Raw genomic sequence first — 19,264 nt, 5'->3', positions numbered from 1 at the left:
CCCGACCCGTTTATTAAACGGGTCGGCTGTGGCAAACACGAACCCGACCCATTTAATAAACGGGTAACCCGACACGACCCGCCAACCCATTTAATAAATGGGTTGGGTCGGGTAAACGGGTTTTCAGGTTCGCGGGTCAGGTTGGCGGGTCGGGTTGACGGGTCGGGCAGACGGGTTGGCGGGTTGACCCACCCGCCTAACCCGTTTATTAAACGGGTCAGCCGGGTTGGCGGGTTGGCATACCCCCAACCCAAACCCGACCTGTTTAATAAACGGGTTACACAGGTCGACCCGTTTATTAAACGGGTTGGCTTAAGCCCAACCCGAACCCGCCTAAGAGGCGGGTTGGCGGGTCGTGTCAGAAATTTCCACCCCTAACGATGAGCCTGTGTGGATCTTGACCCAGACCCGGATCCAAATATCCTATCTCTGACAAAAAAGGAATAAGAAGGATATCGGAAAAGGCAATAAGGATGCCATCCGCACAATATCAGGTGCTCCTTCAAACGTTAAGGAGGAGGCAATGTGGCTGAGCGAAAAGCGAGAAACTATCGATTGGAAAAGAAAAGAAAGGGAAATAGGATACTCTCCGATCACAAACAAGGACATTAGGGGTGCAACAGATACACCAATACCAATAAAGGAGGCATGCATCCAGGTCACATCAGAAAAAACTAAGTCCCCACATCCCATATCTTGTGATTGAGAGCAGGAGACTGGACCTTGTGGCAAAAGGTCAGAGGAGATATAGAGGGCAGGAGCAGTGTCAGGGTAGTAACCCGAGAATAGTTTAACATGTTGTATAGCTTTTCACAGGTTTTGTGTACAACACACATTTTGTAATGCTATTTTTTTGGCCAGGTATCTACTAGCCACATTGGCTAGATCAGGAAGGAGAATGTAACGGAAAGACGATTCCGCATTCTCATAATTCTGAACATACATGATGTAAAGTGTCAGGGTAGTACACCAGCTGGGGTGTCTAAAAAAAATATCCTGATATTTCATGATAACTTGACCACCAAAGAACTGGTGAAAAGCTTGACTTGTTCGGTTTCTAATTGGTGGGCAGAGTTCATGATGCCATTGAACATGACACTCTTGGGCCAAAAGACAAAATGCACTATGCCTCAAAAGTACAGTTTACCCAGAAAAAGAGCTGGTCAAGATTCTCCATTTCACTAATCATCAAATATCAGAAAACAATGATTATAAACAAGCCCTTTGAATCAAAGTACTTGAGACAAATCCACTCTGGACTGCACATTCAAACACAATCAGAATGACTGATTCAATCAACAGCATAATTATTGCCTATCCAGACCATGGAAACCAGTAAGACATGAATCCCATGTCACAGTGATAACACATCTTAATGAAAACGACAACACAAAAATAGTGCCCTCTGTCTCTTCGCTGCGTCCATGGAACAAAACATTGAGTGATTCCTACCACACATGAGTACAACCATTGTTGGTTGATCCCACCCAATGTTGTCAAAAGTGTGCCTCGAAGCGAGCGCAGCACTCTATGCCTCGGTGCGCAACTATAAAGCACTCAGGCAGTGGTGTAGCTAGGATTCATGTGGGGGGGGGGGGGGGGCAAACAGGGGTGTAGCAAAAAAAAAAAGAAAACTGGTGTGATAGTCGGGGGTTCGGGGGCAGCACCCCTGAAAAAAAAAATTGAGATAAAATAAAAAATGGCTACAATTATTAATAAAAATCTATTTCATATGGAATCAGGGCTGGGCTAGGACTGGGCTTTAAAAAAAAAAAAAATAACTGTTTCGGGAGGCAGCCCCCCCCCCGCTCCGCCTCGGCACTCAGGGTATTAGGTGTGTGCCTCATGCCCCTTTAGGTGCAGTTTTGACTCGAGGTGCACCTCACCCACGAGGCGCACGCCTCATATATAAGGTAGTCAAATGGAGTCAAAGGCCTCATTTGACCACCTTAATATTATTAAAAAACAATTTTTATTTTATAAAAAATATGAAAAAGGAAAAGGGTTTAGGGCATCATCTCCACCTTTCTTCCACCGGCGCAACAAGACTTTTCAGTGACCGGCCATTCTTACACTCTCCCTTTCTCTTTCTCTTGAGAAAACGAAAAAGAAGAAAAGAGAGGGAGAGGACCGGCTCTCATCCTTTGCACCACTTCGCCTCCTGTGTTTTTTTTTTTTGGCGAACCTCAATATCTTGTTCTGCCTGCTCCTTTTCTTACTCCTCTTCGGTTTACTCCTAGCTGCTTCTCCTTTTCCGCTGCCACATCCTTCATCACCTCCTGTTCTTCTTCTGTTATGTATACGACTCTCTCTCTCAATCCTCCTCCACCTTTTTTTTTCTCCTGCTGCTTTTTTCTAGGTTTTATGATCTTGGGTCAGACTTAAGTTTGATTAAGACCTTGTGTCTGATTTAGACTCAGACTTGGATCTGTTTTGACCAAGTCTGAGTTAAATTTGAGTATGTTGACCCAAATCTGAATCTGACGTGAATCAAAACAGAATCAAGTCTGTTCTGGCCCATTTGATTCAAACTCCGGTCTAAGCTGGTTAAGCTTACCCAAATCTGAATCTCACTTGGATCAACACAAAATCATTGGTTATTGACATAAAACCCTAGAGTACTGATGATGCATATTTATTTTTATTATTTTTATTTAATTGATTTTTGAATATTTTTCTGTGAAGCTTAAGCTTTAACAAGCCGGTCTTAAGTCTCGCTATGCCTCGACCCCATTCACAACATTGATCCCAGAAATAATGGGCCAATGACGTAATCACAAAGTAGCAAGGGTCAATCAGTAACGTGGACCAACTCAAGAAGCATTATGACTAATGGTAACATCTGCTAAAGGGCACACAAAACTGAAAAAGTCATGGACCTTACCAGTTGATGCCCACAGACACAGCGACTTTCTGAAAAGTTTTTTTTTTTTTAAAGGCAAAGTTTCTGAAGTGTTTTTAGCATTAACATTACCGGCAGGTTTATCCCACATTTTTTGGCTTCCATTTTACAAGCCAAAATTTAAAGGACCCCTAAAAAGATCTTATATAAACCTAATTTAAACTGAAAGGATTGCAAGAGTAAAACAGAAACCCCAGCCAGCATACCAGTTAAAACACGGGAGAACTGAAAAATAAAAACCAGATTGGATCTGCCTCTGCCAATACGCAGTCCTTTTTTTTTTGGATAATCCAAGGGAAACCCCTCCCCTCCCCCCTAACCGACAGCACATTGGCTGGCCTTATGTTGGTCAATACACAGTCTTGGAAAGGTAGCTTTTACCATTTTCTAAGCAACGACACTCGTATACTAAAATCAGTAACCCAATAGCACCTACCACAGAAGCAATATCAATGGATAAATCGACCTTCCTTTCAGAAAGCAAAAAATATTATACCATATCAATGTGATAGGTTCAAGCATATATATTGGTAACATACAAAAAAACTAGATTCATTAAAATGGAAGGAGGTTCAGATTTTTTTTCTGGTAAAGCATATAAATGTCAAATAACTATGAAGTAGAAACTCGGAATTTATGGGAAGTTCAGGCTGACCATCAACTTCCCACGCTGACCATCAACCAGTAAAGTGCAGAGATCCTCTACCGAAGGGATCATCAACTAGTTTCATCATTACCACCCTGTGACTTACCCCAATAAATAATCAACTCAATTCTTCTTAGTCCGATACTTGGCCATCATATAAGGCTCTAAAAAATCCTTGATTGAAAAAATTTTAAATGCTGAAACACGGACAACAGCAGAGCACCTACTTAGGGCCAATGTCCTTGAGAGCACAGATTTGTTCCTCACCCATAGCAGACATCACAGTTACCACCAGATCCTTCCCCTCACCAAATCCATCTTTGATCTGTAGCAAGCAAATCAGAGAACTATTCAGTCATGCCAACAGAAGCTCCATAATTGTCCAAATCATAACAAGAGTCAAAGAGAAACCCAAACATCAGATTGTTGCATCTTGAACAACATCAGGCATGATAGCTAACAGTAAGAGATAATCAGGCATGACGGCTAACAGCACCAGCTCAATAGATTCAAATGAGACAAAAAAAAAGTGATTAAAGTTGCACCACAAGCAACCTGTCAAGTTTATATTGCATTTCCAAAGCAGCTATTCCAACAACCAGGGCCTCGACCTAATAGAAAAACTAGACCATTTTCAAGTACTAGGTTAACATGACAGATAATCCGAAATAATAGCCATCAATGACTGAACCAGCCTAACCACCAAGTGGAAGCCCAAAATTAGGTGAGGTATCACAACATAAACCACCCAATGCAACATAACAATTCAATTTAAAGAAGCCACGGTTTCAGATGTGACCCCACTAGAATATGCAAAGGCAACTTATGCTGTTTATGGTAGAGATCACAGTTACCAGATTAAGAAGGTCGAGTAAGCAGCAGCAATGGAGTCAAGCAGTAAGCAATATAGAAAAAAAAAATAAAACATGTACTCTTATTTAGATGCATCTTTTAAGCCATTTTACCAAAAATACCCATTATGTGTAACTTTCACAATAAAAGCATAGTTTCTAAAAAGAAAAAACAGTAATTCTAACATGAAAACAGCATTTTCAATATCAAAAATTTTCAAATCTATATTAAAAAGACCAAATTTTTCATTCATCAAAAGCAAGCTTCCCTCAAAGTTTCAAAGGCGTGAAAGAAGTGCATTGTTTCATGCTTCCAAAGCGTGCTTCTGAGGGTTTTAGAAGCTTACGTTAAATATGATAGAGATTGCCCACATACAATTCTTAGAGACCACTTGCAAGATTGACTGATTGCTTGCTTGTGCCCTTTTCTTAGAGAAAAAGAGAGAGGAGTCCACAATTATCTTACTCCTAGTGATGGCAATTACAAGGAGGAAACTTATCAAAACCCTAAATGTATGGAGCTCTTGAGGGGCATCTAAAACACAATTTGCTTGAATGACTAAGAGGGTTCAGTTAAGATCATTACTCACCCATATCATTCAAGGTAAATTCTCGGCAAGGTTTTTTCTTGGGAAAATCTTGAGAGTTTTAAAAATTATTAAATCATAAAAAGTAATATGAAAGATAAGAAAATAACAGGTATATTGTATAATTTTTCTTGCAAAAACATAACGAAATAAGTTTGAAAAGTTTATAAATACAAAAAGTGGGGCTTAAAATATATAAAATAAGATTTTTTTTACAAAAATATCACAAAATGTCATGATAAAATCATGATATTATAGTGATATTTTCATTTCTGGCAATATCTTGTAAATATCAGGATTTTTGCCGATATTAACACGATATTTTCAAAACACCGGCGATATCGGTGATTGGTTAAGATAGCAAGCCTAACCATCCTCACTCGAAACTGCCACATAAAATGAACTATAGAAAATATTCACACCACAGACAGAATTTGTATTCTATGTGATGTTATATAGCTTGTGCATGCCATGATCATAGAAAACATTCACAATACATTCAGAATTTGTATTCTATATGATGTTATATACGACTCTATCAGTGACATTATTTGAGAGTAACATAACAGTGTAACCAATAAAACTATATAACTTGGATCACTGGAATATAACCATAACCACAAATAATTGTACTGTAATTGTAGATTGATATCAGAAAAAAGATAGTGTATCACGATCACCTATTAACCAGTAAATTGAAATGGGACTAGTAATTTAAATATTCCTTATTACAGTCGATAATCTCAGACAAGTTATCATACATGAGATTTGCAAAAGCAATCACATATGGATATAGCAGTTTCATAAGAAGTACAACATGAACACATTTTACATATTACTTTAAATTATAAAATACATATACATATTATAGGAGACTATGACACAAAGAAAGTTTATTTTTCAGACATATGAGCCTAACTAGAATTTCCACAAAAACAAGTGTTACATATCCAACAGCCACACAGTATCACCAACAATATAACAATATATAATGTCGATAGACAGGTAAGGATCTAAACACACTAAGGGTTTTTTTTTATGACAGAGTTCCCTGCCGAAGCGGGTAATCTCCAGGTGGGGTCACCAACACCCAAGCCCTTAAGAGCCCACCAGTGAAAGGCACCCGCACACCTGGTGGGAGTCGAACCGGGAATGAAGGGGTCAGCACCTTCACCCCAGGCCCGCTACCACTTGGGCTACCGGTGTGGGTGTTAAACAAAAACTAAAGTTTATGCACACTATGACATATGAAAAGAAGCAAAGGCAATGCAAATTAAAACTAAAGGCAATTAACAACACAATCAGCTCTCAAGATAACAATAAAAACATGAACCATGTTATGCACAAAATGTTCACCATGTCCAATCACAACATAACATGTTTGACTGCCTCCCATATCAGTCTTGGTTTTAAACTTTTAATCATGCAATCATAAGTAAGATTGACCTAGTATTTTACAACCCATTCCTAAAGGATGCAAACCAAATATGGATGAAGATTTGCACATTTGGCAGAGAATAGTATCCTGCAGGCAAGGTATCAAGAGTGCAGCGACACAAGAGTGATTCTGCAGGGGAAATAAATCAAGCACCACAGAAAAAGTGACCAATAGAATCTTTCAAAGAGAGAACTCCTTGTAATGTTCAGAGGATTTAACAATAAAGAATGAGACAGAAGGGATCTTTCTACATAAAAACCGTCCTTGCTATTGCAGGCATTGAGCCATTATTCGTTCATAACCATCAAATTGTTTGACTGAAGTAGTTTTCCTGCCTCAGCTGGAATTCTTGTTGCATTGAGGTGTGATTTTGCTTGGGTAATGATCTTCCAGGTTTGAGGCTGATTCGTTTGTCCACCTCGGCATGTATGTTTTGATAGTGGTTGAAAGGTGAAATGGCATCCCAGTAATCTTGGATGTAGAATTGAAACAAACTTTTTTTCTAAAAAAATAGTATATTTCCCACTTTTAGATAATAGCACTAAAAGTATCCAGGAAAAAACTAAGATTTGTGAACAAAGCAACAGAACAGGTCCATTCTGTAACATATGTTATGCGAGGAATCTAATTAAACTGGTCTAAGGTTAATAAGCTGACTAAAACTAATGCCAATTGTTAACTGCAACAGCCAATATTCTATTTTATTTCATGAATTATTCAAAGTCTGGCTTGGTACAGGACAATAACCAATAATCCAACACTCCACCCAATCTATAAAAGCAGACTCAAACCCAATCAAAATAACAATTTTGAAGAAAAAAAGAAATGGAAAACAAAAGAAGCACAGAAGATTGGATCAACCATTCATGACAGGCATCATAAAAATTCAAACTCATGCACTAAATTGGTTCACAGCTTCTCATTCTGAACCCATAAAGAAGCCAATCCATATTCTACATGCAACCACTTTGCAGTCGAACCATAGTCACCAATATCTGGGTAATATTTCAAAAAATATCGCGTTGTAAAAGGACTTTTCAAGAAAAGATGGAAAACTGGAAAGTTTTTAAAACATCACTGTATCGAAATATCACTAATTTTGCAAGAAAATCAATTTTCTGAATTTAAAAGATATTTAATATTATTTTAAAAAAGTGTCCCCTAGATTTCTCCATGAAAAGCACTTGTTTATTCTCCCATGAAAATCCTTGCCAGAACTGAATCTTTGTGACCATGGTTTTTAAGGGTGTTATGTGAGGTGTTAAAGGCGGACACCACCTTTAAGGCCTCACACTGCCCAATGCCTTGAGGCTTAAGCCTCTTTGCTCAGTGGTGAGACTTACGCCTCCCCAGCACAAAGGCTTAGCATTATGCATGAGGCGTGGGCCTCACATAGAGGTGCCTACAGCCTGCCTTTATGAGATTGCCAACAACCTACGTAAGGCAAGGTTTTTTCTTTCTTTTTTATACTGTGGTAGGCAAAAAAAGGTGCCTATTCTTTTGATATTGCCTATTTAAGGTAAGGCCTCTTTTGTTTTTTACTGTTTTTTTATTTCTGAATGTAAATTAAGCTTATTCTTTTTGCTTTTTACTGTCATAGGCACAAAAAAGGTACCTACACAAGGCAATTTACCCCTTTCTTTTAATATTTACCTATTTTGTCTTTTAGGATAAATCTATTTGCACATTTTTTGTCATTTTTTTTATCAGCTTTTTTGTTATTTTGGATAAGTAACTTTGCACTTTTTTTGTTATTTTGTATATGCAAGTTACCAAACTAGCTATTAGTTTGTTTCTCTAAAAAAAAGACATTAGAAGCCTCTAAATCTCTAATTAAGTTTCTAATGGCATTCTTTACCTACTACTAGAGGAGGAGCAGAAAACCAAAAAAAAGAAACTGGAATAGTTAAATGGGTGCCAACTTATGTTCTTTTATTTAGTCATGTCTTGCAAATTTTTTTTTTTTGCATTTTCACTAATTTTTATTTGTTTATACTTTATGATTAATGAATAAGTACTCTATTTTATTACGTGTAGAGTTTTTAATAGTTTTTTTAGGTTAAACCTTGAGAAACATGGAGGCTTACGCCCCTTTCATGCTTTTGAAAAATGCCTCAATGTGCCTCTCTCCTTTAAAACCCTTGCTCACGAGTCACGACTATGATTGAAACTAAGGAAATTTTCAAGGATAACACAAAGAGATGATTTTGCTTTTGGAAATAGAAAATGCATAAAGACCATACATGAAAGCCATTATGGTTATGATCATGGTTGCCAGTTGAGGAAGCGGGAGCGGGAAGCGAGGCACTTTCAAAATTTTAGGAAGTGGGGAAGCATGGGACCACTTAGGACCGATTCGGGAAGTGTCTCGGAAGCGACCTAAGAAGCGTCTCGGAAGCGAGGGGGAAGCGAAAAAAAAACAAAAATAAAAAATAAAAAATACAAAAAAATTGAAAAAACAGGGGAAGCGAGGGGGAAGCGTGGGGGAAGCGAGGGGGAAGCGTGATGGGAAGCGAGCTTCCCATTAAAGGGAAGTGTGTCCCCCATTAAAGGGAAACGCGTACCCCATTAAAGGGAAGCGCGCTTCCCAAAAAAGGGAGACGCTTCCCCCCCACGCTTCGGAAGCGTGATGTTTCGCGCTTCCGAAGCGCGCTTCCCCTTTTAGCTAGGCGCTTCCGGTAACCCTGGTTATGATATCATCACTGCAGAAGAAAATTCCACAAATGGAGTAAGCAATAAGAATCCATAGCTAGATCATAGGCAAACCTGGGCAAGCAGAGCCTCATCAGTTGGGGTCCTAAGATCATCCTTGGTGTTTCCATTTTCAGTCAAAAGACTCACCTGTTAGATGCAATACGTTGTGTCATACATGGGCCAGCAAAAACACAGAGTCCGTCAGAGTGTTTACGCAGTGGAAGAGGAAGAATAACTCACAAAACCATCTTCAGAGATGTCAATCAACTGATAATCAGTACGATTAACATGAGGAACCTGTGACAGCACATGAATCAATGTGGTGTCAAAACCCACATCAAGAGCCACCCAATACATAATTACAGAGAAAACTATAGATAAAGAGAAAAAAATGAAAGAAAAAGGAAGATCCTTACATCACAGTTATGAAAACAAAATAAAAGAAAAAAGAACCTTACATCACAGTTATGGGAAGACGGGACAATATCTTCAAGCTTTTTCCCATTGAAAATGTCAATTGCTACAAAGTGACATTTGGCATGGCCATGCTTGCCTGTCTTAGATGTTGAGACTTCCACAACCTGTTTAAAACACCATCATGTAAACCATGAAGAAAATGGCACAACAAAAGATATTGTCAATCAAATGAACAGCATGTGATCTATACAGCTGAGTTGACTTCATGCCCATTTCTGCGGGAAGCAAGAAAGCATCACGTATTGAATGTTGCTAGTAGATTAGCTGCACACATCTAGCCAACATGTGGATTATAAAAATGCAGAAGGGTTGAATCTTTTTCCAACTTTTGCACGACTCAGTCAAGTAACAGAAAAAACTGTAAATTAGGCTCTGTTTGGGAGCCTTTGACTCGGAGTTGTATTTTGGTTTCCATCAGTGCTCTCATGCCCTTTACTGTTCGGACCAGGGGTGTTGCCAAAACACTGCATTGGGAATGGAGTTTGCAGACCAAACACCACATTTCAGCATCATCCACAAGAGGATGTTTTTGGCAACTCCATCCTCGACAGAACACAATTTGGCAAAACCATATTTTGGCATCACATGGAAATGGTGTTTCCATCTCAATGCAAGGCTCCCAAACAGAGCCTAAAACAAAACCAGAAAGACTAAGAGCTTAACTCCATAATCAACAGGCCAATTGGCCATCCAACATAAGCAATCAATTGACCTTTAAATAAATTTAACCATGTGTGTTGGTATGCCAAGACACTAAGAGAATACATACACAGACACGATAACAGAGGCAAGAAAAAAAAAGATTCCTGGAGCAAGATTCTATTTAGAACTGCAAGATACCCTTAATCATGATATGAAATACATTATGACGCATTGCCTCACAATATATCGGTGCAGAAAGACACTAAGCCACACTTACTAAAAGTCTATCAAAAAACAACTAGATTGTGGGTTTTCCGGATGACCCCGCGAACAGAAAGACAAACCATAAGGCAAGCTCCCAGTACCAAAAAATTAACAGATGCAATCACTAAAATAAAGTAATCACAATAAAGGAAGAACAAACAGCTGAAACCATCAAAACAAGTGATGCCTTGGAATCGTCAAGGATCGCAAACTCCCAACAAATGAAATATATAACAATAAAAAGAAACATAAGGTACGGCTTCTCTACAAACACAGATATTGAGCCATACTCACCCTATTATCCTTCGAAAGAGCAACTGTAAATATCATATAACCATCTCTTGTACAGCTTTTTTGAAAGGAATACACTGGTAGGGGTCTGCCTAACCCCAGCTTGCTTATGAAAAAAAAGGGGGGTGGGGGTGTTGTTTGGATGGAGCAAATTCTCCAAAAAAAAACAGGAAAATAATGTTTTTCATGATGGAGAAAATCGCAGTAGGCCAAAAGTACAGTAATTATTTGCACCGGTCATGTCTCTCACAATCCGACTATATAGGTTGTGCTCAAATGGTTTGTTTGCTAGGTAAAAACACCATGGATCATGTTTTTCCTGAAGTAAAATCAAGATTTTTTGAATTGGTCAATTTTTTGTACATTGCAGAACCTTGATTTTTGAACCCCTTGAAAATCCATCTCACACACACCGCAAAATATAAGTCCCAAAACCTGTCTTTTACAAAACAAACCATGTAGATCACATATGTAGGGCTTTTTTGACCATCCTATCATTTGGATGGACAGTCTAAGGGTGGGCGCACCAAAACCTGATGGACACCTACCAATTCTAAAAATCTAAAGCATCAACGACGGCGTGAAGCAAGCGTATTCTAACACGATTTATACAAAACAAAGAAAAATGTCTAAGACTACCTTTCTTGGTAGTTTCCGAATCCAATGTAGTTTCCCAATCCAACGTTCTTTCTTGGTTGGTAGTTACCAAACCCATCTCACCTTGAATTTAGCTAACGGGATCAACCTCTATTCATGTAAATCCAAAATCACATATGAGTTGCTACATGCCTAATGTATGATAGTAAAAATGATTTACAGGATTTACACAAGATTTTCAATATGCCCCCTCGAGTTGGAACGTGTGGATCTAACATGCTCAACTTGGTCTTCAACTGATGATATTGTTCACTGCCGAATGCCTTGGCGAATAGATCTGCACATTGAGAAGTTTTGGGATGGAATTGGGTACGGATCAATCCACTTTGGATCTTCTCTTAGATAATGTGGCAGTCGATCTCAATGTGTTTTGTGTGCTCGTGATATACCGGATTAGATGTGATATACATGGCAGCTTGATAAAACAAAACCATGGATTAAGGGTGTTGAATACCGAGATTCACCAACAAGTATTTGATCCAAGTAAGCTCACAACTGGCCAATGCCATCGAACGATACTCGGCCTCTGCTGAAGAGAGGGAAACAATAGAGTGCTTCTTTGATTTCCAAGATATTAGGCTGGCCTCCAATCATGATGGTGGATTTTGAGTCATAAGGCAGGAGGCCCAATCTGAATCACAATAACCCATAACTTCTAATTTAATGTTAGATGACATCAAGACCCCTTGTCCAGGAATACCTTTGAAAAATCAAAGAACTCTTACAGTTATCTCCATATGTGATTGCATGGTTGGTTCATAAATTGGCTCAAGACGTGGACAACAAAAAAAAATATTTGTCCTTGTGATAGTGAGTTAGATAAGTCAACCAATGAGACGTCGGTATTTGCTTGGATCTTCTAATGCATCACCATCCTCATTATTAAGCTTTAATTGTTGCTCCATAGAGAAATTGCATGGTTTTGCTCCTAGATATCCCATCTTCCAAGATGTCTAGTGCATATTTTCTTTGAGATAGAAATATGCCATGTTTTGACCTAGCCACTTCGATTCCAAGAAAATACTTGAGTTGGCCAAGATCTTTGAGACGAAACTGACTATTAGTGTGAGATTTGAGCTCTTCAATATGTGTTAGTCCTTGAAATACGATGGCAATTGACGAACTCTATCAAATCTCCTAACTTGGAGATCTTCTTGGGTATGATGTTTGGTATTGATTGATGGAGGTTCAACAACATCATGAGTTGGAGAAATGAGTTGCGAATTTGGATCTTGGACTTGAGTATCATGAACAGGTATCACAGGATGATGGTTGTCGTCTTGGGTTTGATTTTGCAACTCATTTTCTTGGGGCTTCAAAATTGGTAGCTAACAAAAATTTTATGAGTTTCAAGATCATATACTTTATAACCAACTTGACCATAGGGACATCCAATGAAAACACATTTTCGAGCACGATTGTCAAATTTGTGAGTGTAATGAATAATGAAAGCATAACAAAGACACCCGAAAACTTTGAGATGATTATATTTGGGTGATTTGTTATGAAGCACTTCATGTGGCATTTTTTCCACAAATAGTTTTGAGGGGAGATAGTTTATCAGATAAATCGCAGTGATAATACACTCTCCCCAAAACTTAATGGGCAAGTTGGCTTCAAAATGAAGAGCCCGAGCCACATTCAATAAGTCCCTATGTTTGAGTTCATCGACCCCATTTTGTTGTGGGGTCGCGACACAACTGTGATTGGTGATTGTAAATCTCGTGCTGTAAATCAAATATTGTGTAAATCCTGTAAATCATCTTCACTGTCATACATTACGCATATAGATCCAGCTCATTTGTCATTCTGGATTTACATGAATAGAGGTTGATGCTGTTAGCTAAAATCAAGGTGAGATAGGTTTGGTAACTACCAACCAAGAAAGAACGTTGGATTGGAAAACAAGAGAAGCTCCCGGGTTATCTGAATGATGGAGGAAATAAGGATTCGTCAATGTCACAGAACTGGACGTTGAGTCATTGGAAGGGATGTTGTCGTCAATACTGTTTTTGGAAGCCATGAATGGGATCTCTGACCTCAGAGCACTGATACCATGAAAGAATGGTAACTCAGACGATAGAGGCAACTGAGGTGGGAAAAACGACTTGCTTTCATTAATTGTACATTACAGGATTTATATAAAATAAAGAAAAACGTCTAAGACTACCTTTCTTGGTAGTTTCCCAATCCAACGTTCTTTCTTGGTTGGTAGTTACCAAACCCATCTCACCTTGATTTTAGCAAACGGGATCAACCTTTATTCATGCAAATCTAGAATCACAAATGAGCTGGATCTACATGCCTAATGTATGACAGTAAAAATGGTTTACAGGATTTACACGAGACTTGATTTACAGGATTTACACGAGATTTCCAATACGTATAGACACCGGTAAAATATTTACCTAAAAATATTTTTAAAAAAACATATAGTGGAAAACAGCAAAGCAGAAACCAGAGCGAGTCGTTCTTCAAAACCAGAGGAACCGAACAGCCAAGAAAAAACCACTACCCAAAGCATCAAAAGAACCCTTCTTTCCCTTGGGATTCGAAAGAAGACCTCAAAAGCAAAAAATACGGGCGATCTAAAGCCCCGTATTGAATCGAGGAAAAACAAGAAAAGAAAAAAGCAAAGAAAGAGAGACGGTTGATCGAAGAGGAAAAAAAAATCAGTCAAGTGACTTCTGAACGAAATTTAAACGAGTAGAAATGATACAGAATGGAAGGGTGTGGGAGGTGGGGGGAAGGAGCGACCTTGCAAGGGCGATTCTTGATGACGATGTATCCGTTCTTGCGGATGGTTCCAGCCTGCTGAGGGTACGTCTTGGACGCCCCAGCGTCAGCCTTCGACTCAAAGTGGTGCTCCTCGTCCGACATGATCTCCCTTTCTCTCTCGCGCAGACGAAGAGGAAGATGATGTAGAAGAAACGAAGAGAGCACGAAGAATAAGAATCAGAGAGGGAGAGAGAAGAGGAGAAGAGAGACGGACCCTTTTTGGTCTTTAAACTCGAAACCCCGAAAGCCGTCTCAGCCGTCCGATTTAGACCGCGAATGAACGATTCGGGTTAGGAGATGGAGAATTAGGGCAGGTAATTGGATCGGGTCTGTTTCTATCAACAACGAATACTTCGGGTCGGGTTGGATGGGATCTAAACCGTAGTGGAAAATACCTTAACCTTGTCCTTCTAGGGATGGCAGTGGGGCGGGGGACAAGGTCTCCACCCCCGCCCCGCCTCAAGATTTTATCCTCCACCCCCGCCTCCATCCCCGACGGGGAATGAATTTTATCCTTCATCCCCGTTTCATGTCCTCCATCCTCGGTTCAAACGGCAATGAGGCGGGGCGGGGCGGGGCGGGGATATTGCGGGGAAAAGTGGTCGGGCGGGGCGGGGAAAAGTGCACGTCCATCCCCGCCTCCACCCCCGGACGGGGATGGATTTTAACCTTCGTCCCCGCCTCCATCCCCATTTCATACCCTTCAACCCGGGTCCAAACGGGGCAAGGCGGGGCGGGGGGGGTCACCCACGTGTTCCTCTTACCTGGTTAAGGCTGACTGTGGTTTGTCACCTGACATGGAGCAATACAAGAGGGTAGGATATGTTCAGGCTCAGCTTGTTTACAAGTTGATTGACCTCATAACTCGGTTCGTGTTCTTGTTTAGCCAAGACCATCCCTGAATGATATGAGCCCAAGATGAATTGGCTCATGTAAAAACATTTCATGTTATTTATCCATGAAATATATTTTTTTTACATATTACACTTAAAATATATATATTATATATTACACTTAATAGTTCATATTTTATGTATATGTTTTTCATGCATCCTTCTTTCTACATATATTTTATGATTTTTTTATATATTATACCTAAAATATATATTATATATATAAATATATATTTTATCTATACAGGCTCTCTTAAGCAGAGCTGAACACCCTATGTTCAGGCTAAACTCGTTTAAGTTAAACACGTTGCTCATGGCTCGGCTTGCCAGCTATACAAACCGATCATCAACGAGTTCATGACAAGCCAAGTCATGAGTTGCTTAGTTTGTTTACGAGCACTACATAAGGGGTGTTCCTTGCTGCAAAAGGTTGAAGTAAAGCATTGCTAGGTAAAGTGGACCTCTAGGGTTTTACCAATGTGTAGTTAGCGTTGGTAAGGTTTCTTTTTAGCGGAAAATGTCACGATTTCAAAAATGTCTCACAATTTGTCGAAATACACTCCATGCTCAAAATTTTGATTATTGACTTTTTAAAGATATTTTTACCCTTTGTACAAGTGAACTTGTTGATATTCGCGTGATAGATACGTATGTCATCCGAAGGTCGCAACATCTCAATAAAAAGAAGATTCACATAAACATTTCATGGATCGGATGAAATTCTCATAAAGTATTTGCAAACATGCTAACTTGAATCTCAATATAGAAAATTTATATCTGAAATGTGTGGATCATCTAAGATTCGCAAGCCTGATGCAAACCTTCTAGAATTTAAAGTTTGAGCTCGGCAGGTTCTCTCCATACATTTGTGGCAGTTTTGATATTCGCATAGACATCATGTAAACCTCATTTAACTAAAAACTCTCTTAAAGTCAAGACGTGCATCCGCACATGTGTGTATAACATTCACATGGTTTTTCTATTCAAAATCAGCAAGTTTATGTTATACATTTGCAGACGTTATGACCTTCACGCAAATACCATGTGAACCTTCTTTAACTAAAAAATCCCATAAAGTCTAGACATACATCTGCAAATGTTTGTCTGACAATCACAAATATATGTTGTGAATGTCACATTCGTATGTTTTCTTATTGAAGGCTCACATCACACATTTGTCGATATCACAACCTTCATGCAGATACCATGCAAATCTCATTTAACTAAAATCACATAAAGTTTAGACATACGTCCACAAAAATAAGGCATTTACAAAAGTCTGCAAATGTCTTTACCTTCGCATGTTTTCTACTTCTGATCACACCATACATTTGTGGGTGTCCTTCCGACATTCGCATTGATAACTCACAAACATCCTTCATACATGCAAAACTTCTTACCTCAATTGTGGACACACCAAATATTTATATATTCAATTTACAAATATTCTCATAACGTTTTCATGAATGTCTAGACCCCCGTGCATAATATTTGCAAACCTTCATATACACATTAAATGTGACTCCATATGTATAAAGCTCTATTTTGCATTTGAGGATCATTTTCATATAACATTAGGGTTTCTTAGTGAGGGTCTTGTGGTGCCCAACTTGTTTTCTCGGTGAGGTGTTGTTGATCTTGCCTGATCTTTGTCGTGTGGTAGCACATCATCAGCAGTGAGATTTTTTGGTAAACACAAGTTTTACTCTTTGTAATAACTAAATGAGTAATTTATTGAAATAGTGACATTAATAAGTTATTTTATGAAACAATGACATGGTTCTCAAGTTATTTTTGCATATTCAATAGTCTATTATATTTTTTGTTTAAATCAATTTCATGTGAGTCTCCTTTCTTCACTTTTTTTTTCTTAATTTGGTATGTCACTATCCTCAAATTTGGTCGTTTAACTTTTGTTTATCTTGTATTATAAAGATGACAAGGGATCAATGGCATGATTCTCAAGTTATTTTTTTATTTCAATAGCTTATTCCATGTTTTTATTTTGTAATTGAATTTCATGTGAGTTTGACATTTGCCTGTCTATTTATCTCTATCATCAAATTTGGTTTTATAGGAAATTGTTTATCTTGTATTAAATAGATGATGAGTAAAGAAAGTGTCATGGAGGTGTAGACACCCCAAATTTGATCGAGTCATTTTATGTCAAGAGTTACAAAACAAAATTCAGTATTTTTTCTTATTTTAAATTTATGCTAACTTCAACTTTATTTTTTACCTTCAAAATAATACAATTAAGATTTTTCTAAATTATGAATTAAACTAGAGGATCTTAGCTTTCAAACAAGTCAAAAATCTGGTCAATCTAACATCAAAGTCAAAAGTTATAAACAAAACAAGGTGACTTTTTCAGTAAAAAAATCTATTTTTCAAGTAGGTTCTACTTTGAGTGATTTTTTACTACCAAAATGATCGAATTTTATTTTTTACTTAAAATATGAATTAAAGTAGAGGATATTAGCTTTCCAACACATAAAATATTACCTTAAAAAGACATCAAGACCGAAAGTTATGGCCAAAACAAGTTATCTTATAGGGCATATTTTAGCAATTTTTGCTAACGATAATCCATGTGTGGTTAGAAAAATGCTAATGACACATGCATTGTCGTTAGTTATTTTGTATGTGTTGTTAGTAGTTTTTCTCATGTGTCATTAGGTGAGTCCAAAAATAATGAATTAGCGTTAGCAAATCCCAATATGTCGTTAGCATTTTGGAGTGTTGTTAGCACTTCGGTAGTGTCATTAGCACTATGTATCATTAGTAGCATGTGTCATTAGCACCATGTGTCATTAGTAGTTTATTTGATTAAAAAATATGCATCATTTTTAAGAAATCGCCTATTTTTCTTATCCTATTTTACAAAATCGTGAGATAGGGTCTAGCCTAATCCTAAATCCCTAAAATCCTACCTAAGTCTATCTAATCCCTAGATTTAGGTTAGTAACTTCCTTGGCCAATCAGAGAAGTCATTTTGAACATCAGCTAATTAGATCATGTCTACTCATCTTTAGACAGATGTGGATCTATGGATCCTAGATTTGCAAGAATTGGGTAGTTCTTTAGTTCTACCTCACTCATCACATCATAGGAAATGGCTACCTAAGCCTGATGTGAGATTTGGTTTTTCTTTTATATTTATTTTATAAGTGAGGATTTTTCTATCCTTTGTATATTTTTTGTGTTTCTTACCTTTTTCCAAGCCTTAATGGTGCCCCATAACATCAAACTCGCCTTTTTTAGGACCTTCGTATGTGGTACGAGAACCCACAAGTTAAAGTCATGTTAAAGATTATAATTTCTTGGTGTGTCTGATCCCTGCTCAACGGAGGACGAAAGGCATGTAACTTGAAGAGCAAACCCCACAACTTATACCAATCTCAAGTTTGGATCCAGTTTTTCATCTAAATTAAAAACTTCTTTTGGAAAACCCTTTTTTTGTTCTTTTAAAATTTGGGATCTGCATAATGGAAATCATGGTGGGACCGCTTGTTTGGATCTCAAAATTGTCATCTTTGGGATTTTTAATACTCTGAAGTTGGTACTTTTTATTTTGTTCTATTTTTAGATATTGGATCCATCCCATATCCAAAATCCAAGTTTTGTTTTCTTTCCTTTTTGACACTGCCTTGTTGGCAAAGTCATATCTCCCTACCATTAGGTCATATTTTCATGCTCTAGAACTCATTAAAAAATAAACAATTGTCTCTATAGTTGTCATTTTTGGCATTGATTCAGATTCCTCCTATAAGGCCTTAAAAAAATACATGAAAATTGAGAAAACAATTTATTTTCTAATTATTTTATACAAACCTATTCATGTTTCTTAGACTCTATCTCAACACTCTGGTGTCAAAACTGATGTTTTTGCTATCGTTAGACAGCTAAGACACAAATCTAAAAGTTTTTTGTTTTGGGTCAGAACTGAAAACCCCTCTAGGATCATTATTTCTAGGGTCCAAAATTGGGGTAGAAATCTATCATGCAGAAGATAGTCGTTGTTCAGTCTATCTTTCAGAAGTTGTTTCTCTTTAACTGCTCATAAGATCAGGGCAACCTTGGTGGTGTTGAAAAGTAGAATTATTAATATACTTTTGTTAATAATGTTTTCTTTGATTTCTGA

At 38.0% G+C, this 19,264-nt stretch overlaps 1 protein-coding gene across 1 annotated transcript; it reads right to left on the bottom strand.

Moving 5' to 3' along the window:
- Window positions 1–3,456: 3,456 nt before the first annotated feature.
- Window positions 3,457–14,435, bottom strand: LOC149837579 (eukaryotic translation initiation factor 5A-like). Its single transcript, XM_090007430.1, has 5 exons — window positions 14,207–14,435; window positions 9,577–9,699; window positions 9,359–9,415; window positions 9,191–9,265; window positions 3,457–3,873 (listed from the first exon to the last, which is right to left on the bottom strand). The coding sequence occupies exons 1-5, from the start codon at window positions 14,327–14,329 to the stop codon at window positions 3,772–3,774; spliced, it is 480 nt and encodes a 159-aa protein (XP_089863556.1). The 5' UTR covers window positions 14,330–14,435; the 3' UTR covers window positions 3,457–3,771.
- Window positions 14,436–19,264: the final 4,829 nt, after the last annotated feature.

Source organism: Nuphar pumila, chromosome 5, assembly GCF_984573655.1.
Source record: "Nuphar pumila chromosome 5, dmNupPumi1.hap1.1, whole genome shotgun sequence".
Taxonomy (NCBI): domain Eukaryota; kingdom Viridiplantae; phylum Streptophyta; class Magnoliopsida; order Nymphaeales; family Nymphaeaceae; genus Nuphar; species Nuphar pumila.
This window is presented reverse-complemented; position numbering and strand designations above follow the sequence as displayed.

Bases quoted from the DNA above. Each gene is read 5' to 3' on its own strand.
- LOC149837579 (XM_090007430.1), bottom strand. From the start codon at position 14,329: ATGTCGGACGAGGAGCACCACTTTGAGTCGAAGGCTGACGCTGGGGCG. The intron at 9,700-14,206 runs GTCGCTCCTTCC...TGTTTTAAACAG, and splicing joins TCAAGAATCGCCCTTGCAAG to GTTGTGGAAGTCTCAACATC. The intron at 9,416-9,576 runs GTAAGGTTCTTT...GTGCTGTCACAG, and splicing joins CGTCTTCCCATAACTGTGAT to GTTCCTCATGTTAATCGTAC.